Consider the following 21,978-nt stretch of genomic DNA (forward strand, 5'->3'; position numbering starts at 1 on the left):
AGAAAGGGTCCATAGCATAAAGGCAGAGAGAGACAAGTTTGAACACCTGAATCACCTCCACTGCTAAAGAAGAGAGGGGATACTTACAGCCACTTATTTTTTAGTTTAAAAACCCTCAACATTCATTGATTTATATATATATTCTAGCAAACTTCTAAAACTCTCAATTGGTCAGGTCCTGAAGTGTTGACTCAAAATAAAGCTTTACCTTATTTGCTACCCTTAAAACCTATAAAATTTGAAAGCATACCAGACAGCTGTTCTCAAAAATAAGGGTATAAACAAACAAAAGAGTGGCCCATTCTTCAGGAGGGAAAACCTGTCATTCTTGCAAAAACTCTGAGATTCATGAGTTAACAGTAGGCCAGTGGACATTTGTGGAGAATTTTGCCAAGTTCTAGCAAGTCTTCCTCCTGATTTCAGTAAAAATTTTGGCAAGTCTTCAAGAAAAATCAACATTTTTAATATAAATAAATTCACTCAAATGTGAATTCTAATAAAATGGTTTTTAGTAAGCTCCTGATCCTGCAGACAAATGTGAGCTGTCCCATTGAGTTCAACCAGCTCCTCACACACGTTTGCAGCATTGTAGCCTAAGTTATGTATATAAGTAGATTTTTTTAAAATGTCAGTCTTTAGAAAATTCCTGTCAGACCCCCAAATCTTCCAGCCTTACTATAGACTAATCTCACATACTCTAATTTTTTCATCCTGTGTCAAGCCAATTAAATATTTGGCAGTACATTTAACTATTTGCATCTTTTAAATTAGCCTACGTAAATGCCTTTTCAATCAAATCCAGCCATATTAGACAACCACATCAGCTGAATGTTTCCAATAAAATGATCAGCAATAAAAAGTGAACTTGCCATTCAGATCAATATTATGCTTCAAGAATTAATACACTCCTTTGAGGTGCTACCCAGATATTGTTTCCGTAGTTCTACAGCGTGAGGAAGAACACAGTGATTCAGAAAGATCTTCCCAACCAACAAGGCCATAAACAAAACAAAAAAAGAACTAACTAGCAAAAGGAAAAATGTGTTTTTCCTACCCTCCCTCCACTTTAATGCATAAAGGGAGCTTGACCACCACACCCTCACCCCATAAAATAATTTTTAAAAACTGCTTAGTAATAATACTTAATTGTTTTGCTAGACAACTCAGTGGTCTTAGCTGGGAACAGAGACCATTCTCAACCCTTAACCAGGCCGGGGGTGGGGAGGAGAAAGAGGGGTTTTTTGAATCTTTAAGGAAGACAGCTTTGATCCCAGGCCTTTAAGTTAATCAGAAGGTAACTAATCAAACACCCACCATTTAATGTGTTTTAATTTATATGGGACTTGATGTTAGAATCATACCAGTTCTCCACTTGTTCATAAGTACTTCCAGTGAAGACACCACCTGAACTGTTAACGTAAGAAACAAGGTTTTTTGGTTTTTGGTTTTTTTAAATCAAAGCATCAAAGTAGGTGAAACTCATTTTCCTCCTTTCAGGTCATCTCTAAATTCTTAAGGCATTGAATTAAGACTCAGAATATTTAGATTTAACTCCTAGGTAACCTCAGCCAAGTCGCAATCTCTCTGCACCTCAGGTCCCCATTCTACTTCCTTTCTTTCACTCTATCTTGATGATTTAGACCTCAGTGCTTGCAAAGATTTACACACATGCCTAAAATTCAGCACATGCCTAAACATTTACAGAATCAGGGAATTTGACTGAAAGTTCTTTCAGGCAAGGACTCTCTCTCACTGAGTATGTACAGAGCCAAACAAAACAGGGCCCTAATCTCAGTTGGAACCTCTAAATCAAGGGTAGTTAATAAGTGGACTGCAGGACAAATTCAAGCCGCCAGATGCTTTTGAATGGACCCCAAAATCTTTTTATTTACTTATTTTTATTATTTCTCTGGAGTCTGGACCTTGACCAAGAAACTTGGATCTTGACAAAAAATAATTGATTGCCCCTGCTCTAAGTCCTATTGCAATAAAATAATGACACACTTAAATTCATGCTAAAATGCAGCAAATTTCCATGCCACATTTCCAGCGGTCCTAATTGTCAGGGTTGAGAGTTTCAGAAGAGCCTAAGGGAGTCAGGCATCCAAATCCAAAGGCTCTTTTGAAAATCCAGGTATTCTTATTTTGAGTCAACACTACAGTCACAGTCAAGTACAAACTGTTTTACCCAAAAACAACTTGTACACAGGGAGAGAAAACCCATAAACTGGGGGTCAGTATTTGTTTTGTTTTAGTATCAACAATGAGTAAGCAAAAAAAAAAATGCACAGTATTCCATTTTAATAAAAGAGACTTGAATTGTAACATTTAATTGAGGTCTCATGTAGGCTTTTCTAATTTAGTAACAAAAAAATGTAGAAGTGAGGAGGTTTTATACCATACCAGTCAAATACACACACATTATGTAATTGCCTGTTTATTTAGTGGCACCATTTAGAAATATTTCTAATTTTCATCCCCCAACTACAATTCTCCACCATTACAAGCTTAATGCAATTTGTTCAACCGACTCAAAAAAATACAACGTTAGAAACTAAATTCACACATTTTCTTTGGGACCAGGAATCTGTACATAGTACAAAATATACATTTATTGAACTTTCTGTAAACAGTTTGAATTGCGTAAAACTGTAAATAGTGGGTGAATTACTGGATAATTTATTATATATTGTTATACATTTTACTTAAGGAAAATAGTTTTGCTCTTGTATATTACTCTTAAATTTATAAATTTCATGATGAGGCTGTGTATTCTGCAAACATGCTTTTCAAGCTTAAATCTCTCCATTCACAACACACATTTATACAGGTTATCAATGAAAAAGTTACACTTCCACAAAATATATATATATATATATATATGTATATAAAGAGTAGATTGAGCTTTCTAAAAAGACAGGCACAGCATGTCACTACAAATGAAATTTTGTTTTATGATACAATGTGGATTCACTTGTGTAAGGAGGATGGGGGAAAACTCTAATTCCGTATGTTTCTACATGGCCTTAGCACCAAGACAGATGCAAAAAACTCTGGTCTAAATGATTTATCAGCCAGCCAGTTCAAGAAACCAGACTAAAGACTTCCTCTTGAAAATAAATTGCTTTCAGTTTGCCCGAGATAAGGGAGCCCAAATTTTTGGAGAAGGCCATCTCTCGCATTAACCCTTTGGCACTGGTGGTTGGGATTTCCAGGCACTGAACTACTGGACATTTTGCACTATTGTCAATTTGCTAGATTTAGCACTTACAGTAAGCACTAGATTCCTGGCACCAAAAAATTAAAGTGGGTCATCAACAAATCAGGTTAATAAATCCAAATTGGTACCCAAGGTCCCAATGAACCCCCATACCAGCAATGAAACGTAACCTAGGAAATCCTGACTTCCAGAATCAAGTGGTTATGCTGTGGTGGTAAATACTTGCCAACAAGATGTGTGGTAACATTTCACTTACAGCAACACTGGATGTACTGCTGTCTCTATTGTAAAAGATGATTTTCCAGTTCAATATTCTGCAAGCTCCAAATTGCAGTGAATTGAATCTTGTCAGCAAGAATGCTTATTTTCTTGTAACAGTTTCCCTCAGTATCACCGCATGCAGTAGGTCCATTACTGGACATGGAAACCGTGCTAACTCCAACTCCCACCACATAAGAAACTGGTTCAGATATTGTAGGGCTGGAGTAACTAAATCACTCCCAGAAATTTATACCTGGTTTCACCCCTTCTCCAAGCTTTCGATGAAAAGCTGCATAATAAATAGAGAAGAAATTTCTTAAAACTGCTCATTCGATGCTTTGAAAAAAAACAGCTGAATTAGACATTTGAAAGTTATGTAATAAGAAATTGCTATCCTTAATTTTGTATGAAAAGATCTTATTTTAACACTATCATCTTTGTTCCCTTTAAAAGAACACTGAAGCTATTTAGACTTTAAAATGTTTTTCAAAACCAAAGATGAATAAAATTACTTTTGTTGTTAATTCCGGTGAAAATAGAACAGTTGAGGCTCCAATGCCACAAAGGTGCACACACACTTAACTTTACATGCTGCCATTATAGTTCAGCTTCAATGGGACTACTTGCAGGGCCTACAGGTCAATACTGTACATGCACAAATCTTTGCAGGATTGGCACCATAGCATTTAAACTTTCCTTTGCAGTTTCTGCAAGTGAAATATTGCAATATAGTGTTAGTGCTGGAGAACCAGAAAGTGAAAATTAAATGACTACTCTATTTTCATTGTACAAACTGAGTTGAAATGCAAAAAGTAAATTCAGCATTAATAGCAAAATTAAGATCTTCAGGTTTAAATTTAATCTAAAACTGTTGACACAGGTTACAAGATGTAACATGATTTTTAACCTGGCAGTGTTCCTTTAAATTCAATGGGAAGCCTTGTAATTTTCTTTAAATCATGCTTCTGCTCTGAAAAGTAACTGTGCACTCAGTTGACCCGCTCCCTGTGTATATTCAGAGTCCTGCCTATTTACTTTGCGACTACAGTTAAAAACAAAAACCACGCTACTCCTGTTAGCTCTTTAAAGCCCAATAGCTATGAAGAGCGAGCTGACTTGTAACCTGGCTTGTGCAGAGACCCAGTACTAAAAAGAAAAGCTTACTACCCAGCATAGGTCTTGCTAGTATGAATAGTACTGGTCAGCTGTAGGGGTAAGTACTATGGGCCATATTTTCAAAGATAGGTAGGCACCTAAAGATGCAGATAGGCATCTAAATCCCACTGATTTCAAGGGGAATTAGGCACTTAGGTGCTTTTGAAAATCCCACTAGGAAACTAAATAATTTTAAAAACTCTGACATCTAGTAGTGCTTGAAAGATTAGGCCCAAAGTTCTGAAGGCAGAATCTTTATTGTTGGAGAGGAATGACACAGAAAGAACCCAGCTTGACTTTCAGATTCAGGGACTTTAAGAATTTGCAGGAATAGAACTAAAAACATTTTTACTTGTAAACTGAATGGATATGATCCTTGGATGTGATAACAGAAGTAAATCAATATTAGTATCACAATTTTTTTTAAAGTAACTTTTCAGAGTAGAACCATATTTTAATGTGAATTACTGACCTCACGTCCCCATAAAAGAAAAATTATATAAATCAAATCTCAAACATTAAGGTTGCGAGAAACTAACAAACATGAGAAAAACAGGATGAGTCCTTTAGGTTGGAATACTAAGGGTCTTAAAACAATGACCACATATGAAGAATAAACACTTTATGGGGTATTAAGTGTACTGCAAAGCTAAAACAAAAATTAAGTTAAACCCAGAAATATGCTGGAGACCTCCCCCAATAAAATTGTAAACTACTTCAACAGATAATTACATTTAGTTTTAGTTTAATTTTCCCCACTCTCACTTTAATGCAAGTCATATCACAAATATTTGTCAAGCTCCAATATACTCAGTGCTATTCAGAGGAAAGAGAAAAAAAATGGACCATGCTCTCAAGTTTATAATCTAACTAGACAAAAAGAGGTGATCAGAAGATCACAGGGCAGTGCAATTTTTAGTTTATTTTTCAATAATCAGTTGACCAGGTTGATAGACTTCGCTGAAAAAGTGTGCTTTTGAAGTAGGACAGTATAAGTACAGCACCCTTGACACATCACAAAAAAGAGGGCATTCTGGCATGTCCAGGGAACCTGAATGACAGGGACAGGGAGGGGGATTTTTTAAAAAAATTATTACTATGGCTTCTTACAAGAGTTGCTATGACAGCAATTGCCATGGCACAGGACTCTGAAATCACCATTACAGCACACTGACAATATAGCAAAGCAATTTCATTTAAGCAGACCTAAGCAGCCCAGCAATGAACCACAGCAGGTATATTCCTGTGCCTGCACAGAGACCCACTGACTTCAGAAATGCTCCACATCAGTTCAGGGGACCAATCATGCAGTTTATTGCAAAGTCTGATTTCTGAGTTGAATTCTTCCGTAGTCTGGTCAGCACATACTTCTAAGCTTCACTCAATTTCCATGTTGACTTTGCAGTTCACATAAGAGATGGCATTCATTTTGCTCAGCACAGCTTTCAGAAAATTCACATGGTTTGAGCATTTCTCACAACACCAATTTATTTTTGAAGTGTTGAGAATCCATCTAATCAAAAGTGACCTAATTTGAGCCAACACTGTGAAGACCAAACAACAATTTATGAACATGTATTTTTAGACACTAACAAGGAGCTACAATGGGAGCTAAAAAAATCATTTTCACATTTAAGTGAAGTGAAGCCTGGCAGCAAATTGGACCACTCCATTACACTAAATTTGTCAACTGCAGTTCTCTTTACCTACATATAGTACATTTTCTATTTCCCATGAAGCAATTCATCAGCAAAGAATATTTATAGTAAAAAGAGTAAAAGTTTCATAATACTCTGCTGCCTAATATTATACATCATGCTCTAAATTAAAGGTTTAAAAACTTTCACACCAATTCATAGTATTCAAACATATCAAACTATTTGAACGTAAAGTGTTACCTAATTTAAAAAACATGTTAATATAAAGGTTCGTAAAGTAAAAAGCATTTGTCAGCATGAATAAATGCCAATATATTTGGGAATAAAGTTCAATTACAACTGATACTTATTAGTCGCCAGATGGTGGCATCCATCTTGTCAGCCCTTCAGGAGAGGAATTATGCCTTCATGTTTGTACAGAGCTACCAGAAGCAAAATAACCCGATTTTTTTCAGTGACACTCCTGTGTAAAGCTAAAGAAACTTCTATTCAATAGTGGTTTAACAAAAAATGAATGTTTAATACTAAAGCAAAATGCTTATATTTTAAATCCATTCTATAAGGAGATATACAAGCAAAGACCTTTACACTCCCTTGCAAGGAGCTGCTAAAGGATTTAGTCTCAAAATATTTTTTTTAAATGATTAACAACAGTGTTCAGCCAAAAGGTTGCCTTGTTGTCCATCCTATTCATAATGTAACAGTCAAAAGTTTAGTTTAGTTAAGATGGCACTAGCAGGAGGAAAATAATTGCAATAAATGCTATATTCCTTATTTCAGTTTGTTGAATTACCTTATGAATTTTCAAATTCTTGGACTGAGCAAAATGACCAGTTACTTTTTTATTCATATTTTAACCTATACAACTGAGGATGCATTAACTTTGCAGTAGATAGTTCTGATGTTTAAAAGTCAGTCAATATCCATAAGTACAAGATGTTAAGTGCTGTAGGTTAGAAAAATAATCATCATCAAGAGAGAGAGTGTTGTAGCTACTGAACTACTGGTTAATATTCTTCAGACATCTTGCTGTAATGGTCGACCGTCCTGGGATTACCCCAATTCAGCACACTATAAAGACATGCAGATGAAATTCTTTTCTCTGATTCTGACTTCCGCCGAAGGATGAAATTGAACGATGGCAAAGTGACAAGCTCTCTATAGCGGTACTGAGGGACTAGCACCACAGCAAGCCAACTGTAAAGGACCCAGATTTGCAATTTACAATGCATGACAAGAGTCCTGCACCCAGACTTTTTAGGACTCTGTATGAATGCAGGGGTCTCCCACGCACTTTAAAGTGCAAATCTAGTGCCTCATTTATTAAAAATGAAATTGCATTTAATAAATTTGACACTGGTTTTAAAAAAAAGTTAATACATTTTAAAATTCTACCTTGAATAAAATATCTCCCCAAAGCTGAATTAGTGAGAGTAGTTTAAGATTATTTGAAACAGTGTTATCTATAAAGCAGTACAATATTTTCCCAAAATGATCAGTGAAACATTTAATCTGACTATAACAATATTCACAGAAACTGAAAACAGTGAAGCTGTCAAATATAAAGAAAAACACAGAAACTTGCATGGCATATGAAGCAAAATAGCTTTACAAAAGGTCATTTCTTTTTAAAAACAAGCAAATTGGGACCATCCTTTTTGAACATCTATTCAAAATACATTTTTGAACAGCACATCGTTTGCATTTTTGTCACACAGGAATCTTTTCCCGAGAGAAATAAATAGCACACAATACTTCAAAAATTCTGCTGCCTTGCCCCTGAGGTGCTAATGTTTTTAGCATTAAAAAAAGTTTAACTGGTGCAAAAAGGAAATGCACAAAGGTGCAAAAGTGCCTTTTTAAGATTTTTTTTTTTTTTTTGCAGATTCATGAAAAGACCAGCTACTCCTTTGCAAGATGTTTTTATGTACTTAATACATGTATTTTGTAATCAAAATCTGTACCTAGAATGGCAGTGTTTATGCACATATAATAGATTCAGTGCTCTGACCACACAAAAGTGCTGAACATAAGGCAGAAAAAGAAAGGATTGCAATAGACATTCCTCCTTTACCTCCAAACCTAGTTACAGCACTGGTAGCAATAGCAGAAGAATTATGTTCTCTATATTTTTAGGAAGGGCCACTCATATGAAAATGCTTTTAGTACACAGTATGTCATTATGACACATTTTAAGTGATTATATTTGAAGTATGGCTTTCTACCACAATTTTGCTTGTGATTTTTAAAGATTTTAGGTCTCAAAGTTTCCACAGTCCAGTTCAAGGTTTTGCAGTTTCCAGAACTAAACTTTAGGCTATGTAGAAAAGTAAAGAACAGAACTTTATCTGCCTAATCCTAAAAATAAGTTTAGCTTTCTGTACTAGTATACTGTGTAGTATTAAATACATTTGTTAACTAGGTGCTTGCGAAGCTATAACTTATGACATTATTATAGTTTTGCACTCTACAACAAAATTAGACATTTTAAGCATTTATTTGTAGGTAGGTAAGGAATTGGTTCTTTAACCAAAAATTGCTATAAATTTATAAATACAAATAGTGCTTATGGTTTCTTCATTCATGCTTGAACAGATTACAAACTGAATACAATGAAGTTACGTTTGTTTAAGCACCCCACATAAACAAGAGGGATAAAAGAAAGATTTTGCTGGTATATACTATACTTAATTCTGAGACACTATAAGTTACTTTTTCACTGTTCAAAGTTCCCTAACTCTGCATTAGTTTTAAGGCTATATATACAAATATGTATATTTCAAAGTTAGGGAAAAGACAAATATAGCAAAACGCATTGTACTACATTTTCCTATCAAAAAGTAATTTTACACCAAGTTTTGATTTTTTGTTTAGTTGTGGTAAGTGTTACAAGCTACTTATATTTTACTGATTTTCCTTTTGGGGACTCTGCCTACTGAATGATTAAAGTAAACTAAATATTAACAACAAACACAATATCCTCAACCTAAGACGACAAGAATACAAGGTGCACAAAACAGTAGTTTTGCAAACACGACTGATTTGAAAACTTACTTTTTGTATGTTCAATGGGAGAAAGTTAAGCTTAAATCAATTTAGTTTATGTTTATTACCCTTATAAATTTTTAATTTAGAATTTAATTTTAATGACCAACAGTTACATATTGTCAACATGCTATATTTCAAATCACAAATACTGTTTAACCACTAGTTTCTCATTCTAAATAAGTGGGTCAATTAAAAACACACATGCCATAAAATGTTAAGATTGTCAGGCTTTCACAAATGTATTTTCATTAAACAGTAGGCAAATTCAAACTGATACTCATCTTAGTGAAAAACAAAAAGCCTGAAATAAATCCATGTAAAATAGAGTAACAGATTAAACCCACTACATGTTCCAGTGTCTGTCTATGCCTTGGGCAACAGTCAAAGTTTTCCCCATTTTAAAAATGGGCTACCAATTATTAAAAATATTTTTTCACATGTGAAATCTCATTTACAATGGCACAGAATTTCAAAAGGCAGGAAAAAAAAGAGGAATTACACATATAAGATTAAGTGTCTTGTTTGTTAAATCAAGCTTTATTGATAAAATGGAATTCAGAATATTTTACTTGGAACAGCAGCAGACTCAGCCAATCAGGATAGTAAAAATGCTGCAGACTCCTACTGTATGTAGAAAGTTGCTCCCTCTTGCTCAACTGATTAGTAATTTTGGGTAAGGGTTTGTAAAAAAGAGGTGCAAAGAATCAAGGCATTCTAACCTCAAAATTCATATACTTATGATTGATCTGTATTATACAGCACGATCCTGCTTCCACTGAAGTCACAGCCGAAACCCTCATTGATTTAAAGTGGGAGCAGGACTGGGACCATAGTAAATAGCAATAGAAAACACAAAAAGATAGGTTTGTTGGAGAACGAGCAGTATGTTAGTTATTTTTCCCCACTGCCAGGCAAATTCATATACTACAGTTGGGATAAATTGTCCGAATGTTCATCTTTATATATAAAATAAAAAGTAATCTTACAGTTTTGTGCACCTCTTGAGCATCTAGCTGGCTAGGCTGCTGCTCCTTGCAATCCAAAACCACAACATAAATTTAAAGGGCTATATATTTGTTGCATCACACAACAAGCCAAACATTTCTTCTAACCTTTATAGTGATTTAAAGCAATTCATAATTAAATATGAGCATTTTGTACAAGGACAATTGCACTTTACAAAAACAAAATCATACAACATAAATTGCTGGAGTCTGATTTACAACATGAATTATGGTTTGAAATCACGTTTACAGAAGTCTGTTTTACAAAAAAAACATCAGTTCCTGGGCTAGATGTCGTACTGCTGTAGTTTTCTGGTGTAGTCACTCTCACCAACACATCATAATCCCTTCTTTAAATAAGGTTGAGGATGGACATTAAGAAGGGTCACTGAGGTTGGGCTGCACTTTCAACTGGAGGATGAATGTAAACTCCACAGCTAGATGGGCAGTTTTACCACATATCATCAGTTGACGCAGAGTCCTTAATAGAGAAAAAAGAAGGAACCCTTTAAAGTCTGGAGTGCCCAAAATTACAGCAGTTTCTGGATAATCCAGACTGAAAAGGGTAAAAATATGGATAATTGTAGGAGTCTTTCCCTTTTAATGAAGGGTTTCATACTAGATACTTGTAAAACACTATTCCTAACAACATGCAAAAATCTACATTCATTAAACTATTTTAATTCAGTAAATATTAGCTAGCACTAAAGCAGTTTTTTAACCCCTGGTCTAAAGTGTAATATACTTTAATGTTTTCTAAATGTTTAAAGCTGCTCAAAATAATTGTTAACTTCAAAACCAGCACATTCAAAAACATTACCAGTATAACCTAAAATGTACAGTACACTAAATGTATCTATTTGGACAATTTCTTGTAGGTGTGCTAAGTTCACAGGGAGCATATTTCCTGTTATTCTTAATTATGTTCTACCTACTCTGACTGCCTTCTCAACTAGGGTAGCCAACTTTCTAATCACACAAAACTGAACACCCTTGCCCCGAGGCCCCACCCCTCACTCCATCCCCCCCACCCTCACTCACTTTCACTGGGCTGGGGCAGGGGTGTGGGAGGGGGTGAGGGCTTTGGCTGGGGCTACAGGCTTTAGGGTGGGGCCAGAAATGAGGGGTTCAGGTGCAGGAGTGGGCTCTAGGCTGGGGCAGGGGAGCAGGAGAAGTGCGAGCTCCAAGCTGGGGCCTGGGATGAAGGGTTTAGGGTGCAGAAGGGAGCTTCAGACTGGGGCAAAGGGGTTTGGAGTGTGGGAGCAGGCTCTGGGCTGGGATAGGAGGTTGGGGTGTTGGAGGGGGTGCAGGCTCTGGGGTGAGGCCAGGGATGAGGAGGGGTTTGGAGTGTAGGAGTGAGCTTTGGGCTAGGGCAGGGGGTTGGGATGTGGGAGGGGGGTTGGATGCAGGAGGGGGCTCAGGGCTGGGGTTGGGGTGTGGGTGGGGGTTCAGGCTCCAGCCGGGTGGCGCTTACCCCAGGCGGCTCCCAGTCGGAGATGCAGCAGGGCTAAGGCAGGCTCCCTGAAACTCCTGGAAGCAGCCAGCATGTCCAGCTCCCAGGCACAAGGGCAGGGACAGCGTGCAGAGATTCCCTGGTCACACCTGCACCTAGGGGCTGCAGGGACATTCTGGCTGTTTCCAGGAGCCGCACAGAGCCAGGGCAGGCAAGGAGCCTGCCTTAGCCCCACTGCAGTGCCAATCGGACTTTTAGCGATGCTGACCGGAGCCACCAGGGTCCCTTTTCGACCAGGCGTTCCAGTCGAAAACCAGATGCCTGGCAACCCTATTCTCAACCCTCTTGCTGTAAGGAAGGCTTAGAATCTAAGTCACATCATAAGTAATTTATTGAGAGTTAAGATTAAATTTAAAAGAAATTTAAACATGTTAAGATATGGAAAATATACAGGGCACCAAAAGCAACCTAAATTCTTCTCTTGTAATGATACAAGGGGGAAAATATTGCAAAAACTGTTAAAAATCAGTATAATCTGGAACCATGAACCCTAAAATGGCCATATGGTATCACTACAGGGAAGAGTTAAGGTTGTATGGGTATCTTAATTGTACATTTCTATACTTTAATATGTTTAGGTTTGTTTTAAGTGTAGCCTTCACTCTGAATGATCTGAATTTGCAATACTTGGTTCTTGGATAATTACAACATCCCTGTAACACTTTTACCTTCAAGTTATTAAACTATTAGCCTTAACTCCATTTTAACATAGTTTTGTGTGTCTTGGAATGTCCTTATATAAGTTATGCTCTATTCCTCTTTCCCTCCTCATACTTTTTTCATCCTCTTTCCCCTCTGCACAAAGAATTTAACAGAAAAAAGTTGAATGAGGAATACTGGACTGCCCATCAGTTTTACTGATCAGAAGTTGTTAGCAAGATTGCGTTTACACAGTTAGAGGCATCACTTTAAGAGGAAAGAGGCTGCTGTTTAGAGTATGTCTGAGCAATGCCATCTCTCGCTACTTTAGATTGGTGGAGCTGATGTAGAGCCCTGTACTCCTTATTCAGCTGTTAAGTAGAATTTAATAGGATTAATAGGATTTTCTCTCTTTGCAGGACCTGAGAGAGAAGATTAGTCATGAGAATTAAAATGAATTATTCACTTTTTAAAAATTATGATTTCTAAGAGTAATGTCTAAGCCTTCCTTTGGGACTACAAGTAGTAGAAAGCAGAAGTTAGAAAGGACTAGGATAGGCAGAGTGAGAATCTGATATGGCCATGTTTGTCAGAGAACATGGATAAAGAATTAAGTCAGCACCAAGTCAAAGTGCAGAAATTTACTTACTGACTACATACTCTGCAAATTTCTGTACTAGGACTACCAATGACACTTAGATTTGCATACTGTACATTTGCAGAAGAGTTATACAATGAATGACTGCATATCATCCCCATGCAGGGATAATTCCATTTCAGTTATAGATCTGGATCAATTTCTTAGATGTGGGAGGAGACAAGAATAGAAAAGGCTCACTGTAAACTTTAGCAAATAAAGTTTAAGACCAACTGTACAGCTTCTGTTATGCCAAAACATTTGCAAACTGCATTTCACTTATGTAATTTTTTGTTAATTAAAAAAATCATATTAATGGTATTAGTTGCCAGAGACATTAAAAAGTAACTGCTTTCTTTCTGAGACAAAGTACTCCCAAGAATTTAAAGCTAAATTCAGTTGTAAATGGAGTTACTGTTCCCTTTTTAAAATTGTTTTTATTGCATGTTCACTGTGAAAAATATATTAGGGAAGTTACAGCATAATATAATCCAATGATCAGAAAATTATGATAACTGAACTAGAATTGTAAATATGCTAATCATAGCAACTATTAAACTACTAAGCATCCAGCAGAAAGTTACAAAAAGAACACTTTTGCCTGTAATTCGGGGAATTAAAATTTCACAAATTGATACCTTAATAAAAAATATTTTAACACAGATTTCCCATTATCTCTGTGGTATTAGGGATGAACCAAATAAAATTAGATATCTCAAAACAAGACCATATCTGCTACTAGTGGTGGGATCTGGCACCAGATGTGTGGAAATTAAGAGACAGAATACAATCAGACTTTCAAGTCTTGAACTGATAGAGGATAACAACAAATGAGAGTTCTGAAGGTTCAGATGAGGGAAAGGGCAGAAGAGAACTCACAGGGCACAGTCTACAGAACGCACTTTTGGAAAAAATCCCTCCCCCTTCAAAGAGTTGTGGTAGGGTCTGCACAAACAAGCTGAAAGATTTCAAAGGGTAGGACGGAAATGATAGGAGAATGAAAGTACTTACAGCATCATCATTTCTATAGGGGTTCAGTCTGTTATAAACAGCTTCAATCACACTCCGTCTAAACCAAAGCAGAAAACAAAATGTTAAGGATTTTTTTAAATGAAGTCACATATTTCCTAAATGCAGTCATGACGTACTAAAACGCAAAACTTTAAAAATGGTAAAACGATTCAAAATGCATAGAACTTAAGTTTTTTGCAAGTAAAGCTATGTTTCCATGTAATTTATGCAGGGCTCTCTTTTGGATTCAGGAAGAGACAGTTTAAAAAGGTAAACACTCCTAAGGGTTTTGCCAACAAAATGGAAAATTACATATTTGCATATGAGACTTTTCAATTAGACTGTCTGCTCCTGATATACTGTCAGGGGCATGCCCACATTTTGTCTTCAAAGTAATAAGACAAGGAGGTTACAGAGCGATGAGCAGCATAAACAATATGCATTTGTGTGCTTGCGGGATATGGTGGCAGTAAATAATACACCACTGATGTACAAAGATAATATTTTTCACAAGAGAGCACTATATTTGTATTTTCTGAATACAATTTTTTGTGCGCCCCTTAATGAAAACTCTGCATTCTTAGTTTGGTTTAAGTTAGTTTCCATTATAAATCTTGTTAGGTTTTTTTTTTTTTTAAATAGAGCAGTAGCAGCAGCAGCTTCCCATTGCATGCCCAATTTTCAATTCCCTTTTACAATTATCCTTCAAAAGAAACCAATTTTAACTTAAAACAGAAATTTTGTATAGCATCTCTCACCCTGTAACAGATATATTCCTGGGGAATTTGGTAAAAATCAGCAAATGAGTTTATAGTGTGTTGAAATCTACCTTTTGCTCACATCTGAACTTTAAATTTTTGTAATGTCTCACAAAACAGCTTGGCTTTGGTACTCCTCCCCTCCCCATTTTTGTGCCTTGCTGATTGCACTTTGGGGGTGGATGCAGAGTAGAGGGTTAATGTACAAAGCTATATAATAAAACATAAAAATAGCTTGTGATCCCTGCTTACCTAACTGTAAGGAAAGAGATTAACAAGGGGTTCGTTAGAGCAACAATACTAAAAAACAGTGGAATGCTAAGCAAAAGAAGAAGTACTTGCCTTCCTCAGCAAGCATGATATAACTAGGAAAATGAAGGTCTAATACAAGTAAGAGATTTTAAAGACTTTTTTCCTGGATGACAGGAGTTTTTTTTTGCAGGGGAGGGGGAATGGGGGACAAAGCTGAAGAATGCCTCAGTTCTTACTCTGTACAATAGGGTCAGGTGGAGAAGTGCTCTGCTCACATCTTCATGCCTTAAAGTGGCAGAATATAGCCCTTCCCCTTGTCTTTCTGTTAGTCATGATTGCAGACTGGGCTACACTCAGAATGAGCTATTTTTATTTTTTTCAATACTTATAAATATAAACTGACCTATTACAGACTCCAGGCATATGTTCAGGGATAGCGTAAGAAATACAGGAAAACATAAAGGGGTCAGTATCCTGGAGGGGCCATGTTGGTAGCATGCTAGCAAGGTTGTGGGTTGGTGTATCTAGTTTTGGAATGAGGGACTTTGGGTGAGGAATAAGCAGGGAGGATCCATGATAGGCAGAGAACAGCAAAGGGGACAAGGGAACAAGGAAGATCCTAATCAGCACATCCACTTCCAAGAATCACCTAGTAACTTGAGGACAGCATAAACAAGGTAGGGATTGATTATAAGGCCATGGGTAACAATCTGGATCTATTACCTGCTCATTTCCAGACATCCCATTGTCTAGAATTCCAAAAGGTGTACAATTTTTGAAGAGAAAGTTATACTGTTTTAGGGTATTGTTGGACTCCACTGAAAAAATTTCAGCTTTAGCTTTTTAAACTAAACTTTTTGCTTCTAATTTTAATAAATTAACTTCAGCATGATAAAAACGTCCCAATAATAATGCTGTCTCTGTGAAAAGATTCTCAAAGACGAAGCAGCTAGCTATGCAATCATGTCAAACCTGAAATTTAATCAGTAAAATACTCTAAATTACTCAAAGAAAAAAAAAGTGTATTATAATTAAAATAATTGAGAAAATTATTTCCTTTAACAGAGCATGGCAGTACAACAAATCAAACACCACCCAGGACTTTTTCAGAACCCCATCATTTTGACATCTAGTCAATTTTTATAAAAGATTTATAAGTAGTTTCAGGTACTACCACTGTCCTCGATTTCCCTTGAAAAATGTGTGGGTTTACCATAACATTTCTCTCTCTCTTTTTTAAAAAAGTCTTTCCCTTCCCCGACCCCCTTACTGTTTGAAAAGTCCTAGATAAACAAGGGAAACAGAAAAACTGAGCATCAAAAAGTGATATTCCATGTACAAACTGAAAAACAGACCTCTCTCTAATCTTTTAGACATAATTATCTCAGGTGTTACAAGTAGACAATTTTTAGATAAATGTGATTTTCAAATCAACAGCATCCTTTTGAGTTCCATTAAGGCCCAGTTCAGTAACTTAATTAAGCACACATTTAAAAGTTAAAGGTTTCAGAGGGGTAGCTGTGTTAGTCTGTATCAGCAAAAACGACAAGGAGTCCTTGCGGCACCTGAGAAACTAGCAAATTTATTTGGGCATAATTTGGATCCAAATTTATTTGGATGTCTGATTTGTGTCCATTTATTCTTTTGTGTAGAGACAGTACGGTTTGGCCAATGCACATGGCAGAGGGGCATTGCTGGCACATATATCACATTGGTAGATGTGCAGGTGAACGAGCCCCTGGTGGTGTGGCTGATGTGGTTAGGTCCTATGATGGTGTCCCTTGAATAGATATGCAGACAGAGTTGGCAACGGGGTTTGTTGCCGGGTTGGTTCCTGGGTCAGACATCAAGAATTGTAACATTCAAAAACCAGTAGGAGAGCACTTCAATCTCCCTGCACTCAATAACAGACTTAAAGTGGCCACTCTTCAACAAAAAAACCTTCTAAGAGAAACTACAGAGCTGGAATTTATTTGCAAACTTGACACCATCAAATTAGGTCTGAATAAAGACTGGGAGCAGCTGGGTCACTACAAAAAGTAATTTTCCCGTCTGTTGATACTCACACCTTCTTGTCAGCTGTTGGGAATGGGTCACATCCACCCTAATTGAATTGGCCTTGTTAGCACTGAACCCAACTTGGTAAGACAACTCCCGTCTTTTCATGTGCTGTATACTCATACCTGTCTACTGTATTTTTCACTCCATGCATTTGATGAAGTGGGTTATAGCCCATAAAAGCTTATGCCCAAATAAATTTATTAGTCTCTAAGGTGCCACAAGGACTCCTCATTGTTTTTATTTAAAAGTTAAAAACATTCTTAAATCCCCATTGACTTCCCTGCGATTTGAGCAGATTCTTTAAGTGCTGTCCCTGAACAGGGAATGGTTTCTTGAATCTGGTCCTAAGCTGCTATTGCATTTGTTCACTAACTAGCTAAATGCCTGCATCTCAGACTAAAAAAATCAGTGTATGCTCAGTTACACAGTTGATTTCAGGTATCGCAGATATTTCTTTAAAACAAAACCAATAAGCCATAACAATTGGTTTGCAAAATTATCACACAAACACCCACAAGAGAATCCTGAAGTCAGAAACACCAACAGGGGATGGGAGTAAAAGTCAATTTTTAGTCTCAACACTGACAGTCTACCTTAAAATTAGCTGCAGTCTAGGTTATTTAAATCAACCAGGTAGTCCAATTGGGTAACATATACTGTGTCCTATAAACAGATTAATAACAAACAGAACAGATCTAACATCTCAGGGTTATGTAGCTCTGCTGCAACACAAATAACAGTCTCCCATGAAAAGGTGTTTGTTTTCACCACTTTCAGTAGCACCATAAAAATACTCTTAAGCCAGGTGCAGCAGAAGAGACTTGCTCACAAACCCAACAGAAGGGGAAAAAAACAAAAAAAACAGAGCTAGAAAGATGAGTCAAAAGAATGATATACATTCCAATTTAATGTTACAATATTTAGATTTGCCAAATGTATCAACAAGAACTCAGATTTATGATGCTTCAAAGAAAAATATATTCTAAAAATAGATACCATTTCGACATCTCGTAATGCCTGGTCAGTTTTCTCTCTCTTTTTTTTTTAAAAAATACTGAAACATTAGCATGAAAACAAGGTTTTTGCTTCTTTAGAAGTTCATTTGCTCTGGAGTCTAGCTGTTTATTGCTCACTGAAAGTCATAACTGACATCACTAACAGAGATAATTTATTACAAAGACAACTAAAAGAAAGCTATCATGCTTAAGCAAACACCACACTATGAAAATGATAACATTTGAAATAGATGATTTATAATGTATTCATATTACATACATTTTATATAGAAAAATATTGGTTTGTGAGCAATCTGTACTAAAATTGCTTGGTTTACTGGACAGAGGAGCTTGAGATTTGAATTCTTTGATGGTTTAATGCTAATGTATAAAATTAGTAAGTCTGTTTCAGACTATTTCTTCAAGACAACAATCAAAATGAATCGTATAAAGCTTTAAATTCTATCCCCCGCTTAGCCAGGGTGAAGCAGTAATTTCCTTTAAAGGGATAATTAGCTAAAGAGCTCATTTATAATTCTAGAAAAGAGATATAAATTTAACAAAAAAGCAAAAGCAAAGAAAGCTGCCAAGTGAAGCATTAAATGCACTGAGTAATCGCTGTTTGTTAACTAAGTACATAAACTACTTTTCAAAATGAGCCATTATATGCATTACATTTCCCTTACATCTTAAAAAGTAAAAGCAGTAAACATTTTAAAGCTACAGTTAACAGAGGAGGCCACCCTTAAAAGCAGTCCATTCTTTCTGCAACTATAGTTTGACATTCACATATTTTTAATTTTAGAAACTATCATCCACAATCAACCACAGTCTTGTGCATGGATTTCTTTCCGAACTTAAAACAGATCAAAATGTGAAAGATATTAGTTGAGAATGGATGATGCCCTTTTGTCCCCATAAACCTTATTTCAAATTTATTTATTTTTTTAAGAGTGGCCTTACAAAAAGTCTCTGTTAATTTAGACCAAAAGCACATTTACACTAACATAGACTCACTTGCTTGCCAATTCACCCCCTGGCGGGAGGTTTGGGATGCTCTCAGTTGCTAACGTACGCATCACGTGGACTAAGTCTGGTACTCCTTCACCCTGCTTCTTTATGATCTCTGGGAATCAGAAGTACTTTTTTTGTAAGTGCAGTCCAAATTTAACTTGAAAAGATTGAAACACTCAGTTTTATCAAAAAGCAGTTTAACATTTTAAAAGACAGCATTTACCATGTTGGACAATAATCTTTGGTGCCACAACAAAAAAGCCAGTGTACCTGTAAAAAGCTATTGTATATTTGACAAAAAAAAATACCAACTATGATCTGTTCTTCACATAGTTCTATACTTCCAAAATTTTAATCATTTTGATTAGTATATCACATAACAAAGGGTATCTTAACAGGTAAACAAACTAGGTAGTTCTAAATAGGCTTCACTAGAACATAATTATTGTATTTTGCCAAAGAAACATCCTGTGAAAAAGCCGGGTTTAATGTCCATTTTTTTTTTTTAATATATGAATGGATGTTAAAAGGTTATTGCCATGGTAGAAAATATAATATTTTGAAGAAACAAGAAGTTAAGTGTTTTGTTTAAAATATGCTTTATATAGTTATACCAGATTGCAGATTATTAACATAAAAACATTAAAAGTCATCACGCATAAACAGACAAGAGCCAAGAATGTCAGAGTTAAGATAGAACTCTGTCCTTAACTCAAAGGGATATTTCAACAGCAGGTGATTTTACATACAACAAACACAATCCACCTCTCATCAGGTAAGCAAGAGACTCTCTACAGTAGCCACAGCAAAGTGTGCTAAGAATAAAGTTACAGATAGCTACATTTCTTAAGCCTTATCTTCTGAAGTGTTGAACACCCACATCTGCAGCTGAATTTAAGTTAGTTATCACCTCTGGAGGGGGAGGGGAATCAGACTTCTTCCAGTTTTGTGAAATCAATTAAAATTTTTTTTACAAGGTAAATGAGAATTGTCTACTATCCCATGACATTTAAATGTATATACATTTCTCAATACACTAGAAACTCCTTCAAAGACATTATTTAAGAAGGATACTTTATCAATCAATCAGCTTGGAGTTGCTGATCTTCAAGTGGATGTCATGGCAAGTGTACAAAAATGCGCGTGCACAGTTAAATATTCTTTATATAGTAAAATCTTTCCAAAATTTATTTGAAAAAAGTAGTTTGAACACATGGAGAACCCACTTTCAATTTAAATATTTTTACAATTTATCTTTTTATCCCAATACTGAAAAAAAAAATCAAGATGTACGATATACCATTTTAAACTCATATTGGTGAGTTAATGTTACACTAAAGTATCTAAAACCAGTATACTTTCCTTTTAAATAAAAAAATAGTACAAATTCATGAACTGATTTGTGTGCACGGAACAGGTTTTCTGGGATGCAACCTTCCATGCAAAAAGTTTTAGTCCAATTTGCCGCCAGATTCTATGCAAGTAATTGACACTGGAAACACTGGCATACGCTTACTTGCAGTAAAATAACCAAATGTCAAAATTTGCAGTACAAAGTATTAGCTATTTAGTTCTACATTTTAAGTAGGAAAGAAATCCAACATGTGACACTACACATTAGGCAAACATCTCAAAACTCAATATGTCCCACTTTCTGAAGAACTATGGCCAAAATTCATATTTTACCATCTAGCATTTAGTAAAGAGAATTCTAACACTCTTAAATCTGAATAAAAAGCAAAGATCTCAGATTTGGTTTGCCAAGTTCCTTTATTGTGTAATCTTCAACATCTAGTATATTCTACATCATTCTAAAGCTAAAGTTCTGCCGTACAAAAATAAAGGGATTTATAGTTTGCCTAAACTACACAGTTTCACAACCTAAAGCTGCAGTACATTTAACATACAGTCACCACTAAATGAATACATTTATACTCTGATAGAACTATAGATACAGTCTGAAATAACACTGATGACAACAAATGGAACCAATCCATTGCTTTTTTTTTTTTTTAAATAATTATTAAATTATCTTTTGTTTCAATGCATCTTGCATCCCTTTCTCTGACCTAATTTAAACCTTCTAAATGTTTTCACCATTTAAGACAGTGGGGAAAAAATGTACTTACACTAAAAATAAAGAATTCAAAATGTATTTATTTCCAGTTTTGAATGGAAATTTCATATAAAATTCTTAAAAATCTAACATTTCAGGTTTTGCTGAAAAATGGCCAGTTAATTTAAAACTATCAATTTCAATTAATTCCGTGGATTACATGCATCTAATAACCAGATCTGTTACTATATTAAGTATGTATATGATACAAAATGTGTTTTAAAGAATGAGTCAAAAACCTTAAGGAATGTTAATTTAAAAAAAAAAAAAAGAAGCGAGTCAAACCAGCTCAGTAACTGGAGTAATAGTGCAACTAGAGTAACATCTGGGAATGACTGATTAATCTTTTCAGCCAGCAAGTCTTCAAAACCTTTTAGAAGCAACACTGATTTACTGGAAAGGGATTGCACAAAGATGTTTTGTCACTCTTACTTCACCTCCTGTTAGACATTTTCAGCTCTAAATGTGAGCCACAGAAGCGTCCAACATTGATGCAAGAATGTAGGTTAAAGGAGTGAAGGATAGTCAGGTGTAAGGGGGAGAGTAGAAACCTTCTTATATCAGCCAGGTTTTTTTATTCCCGTTTGTAGTTCAAGATGGCCATCAATACAGGGCCTTCTTTACAGCAGTAAGTAC

At 35.8% G+C, this 21,978-nt stretch overlaps 1 protein-coding gene across 9 annotated transcripts in view; it reads right to left on the minus strand.

The window, feature by feature from the left end:
- Window positions 1–2,421: 2,421 nt before the first annotated feature.
- The window catches only part of PPM1A (protein phosphatase, Mg2+/Mn2+ dependent 1A), a 56,763-nt gene continuing 37,206 nt past the window's right edge, over window positions 2,422–21,978 (minus strand). For 8 of the 9 annotated variants that reach the window (XM_073349940.1, XM_073349939.1, XM_073349932.1 and 5 more), the window contains 3 exons: window positions 19,230–19,338; window positions 14,147–14,204; window positions 2,422–10,827 (listed from right to left, as the gene is read on the minus strand). In XM_073349940.1, coding sequence (XP_073206041.1) covers window positions 10,798–10,827; window positions 14,147–14,204; window positions 19,230–19,338 — 197 coding nt within the window. In that variant the 3' untranslated portion in view covers window positions 2,422–10,797. Of the gene's footprint in view, window positions 10,828–14,146; window positions 14,205–19,229; window positions 19,384–21,978 lie in introns of those variants that run through there. The other variant, XM_073349938.1, reaches the window with a different exon arrangement.

The sequence above is a fragment of the Lepidochelys kempii genome, chromosome 6 (assembly GCF_965140265.1).
Source record: "Lepidochelys kempii isolate rLepKem1 chromosome 6, rLepKem1.hap2, whole genome shotgun sequence".
NCBI lineage: Eukaryota > Metazoa > Chordata > Testudines > Cheloniidae > Lepidochelys > Lepidochelys kempii.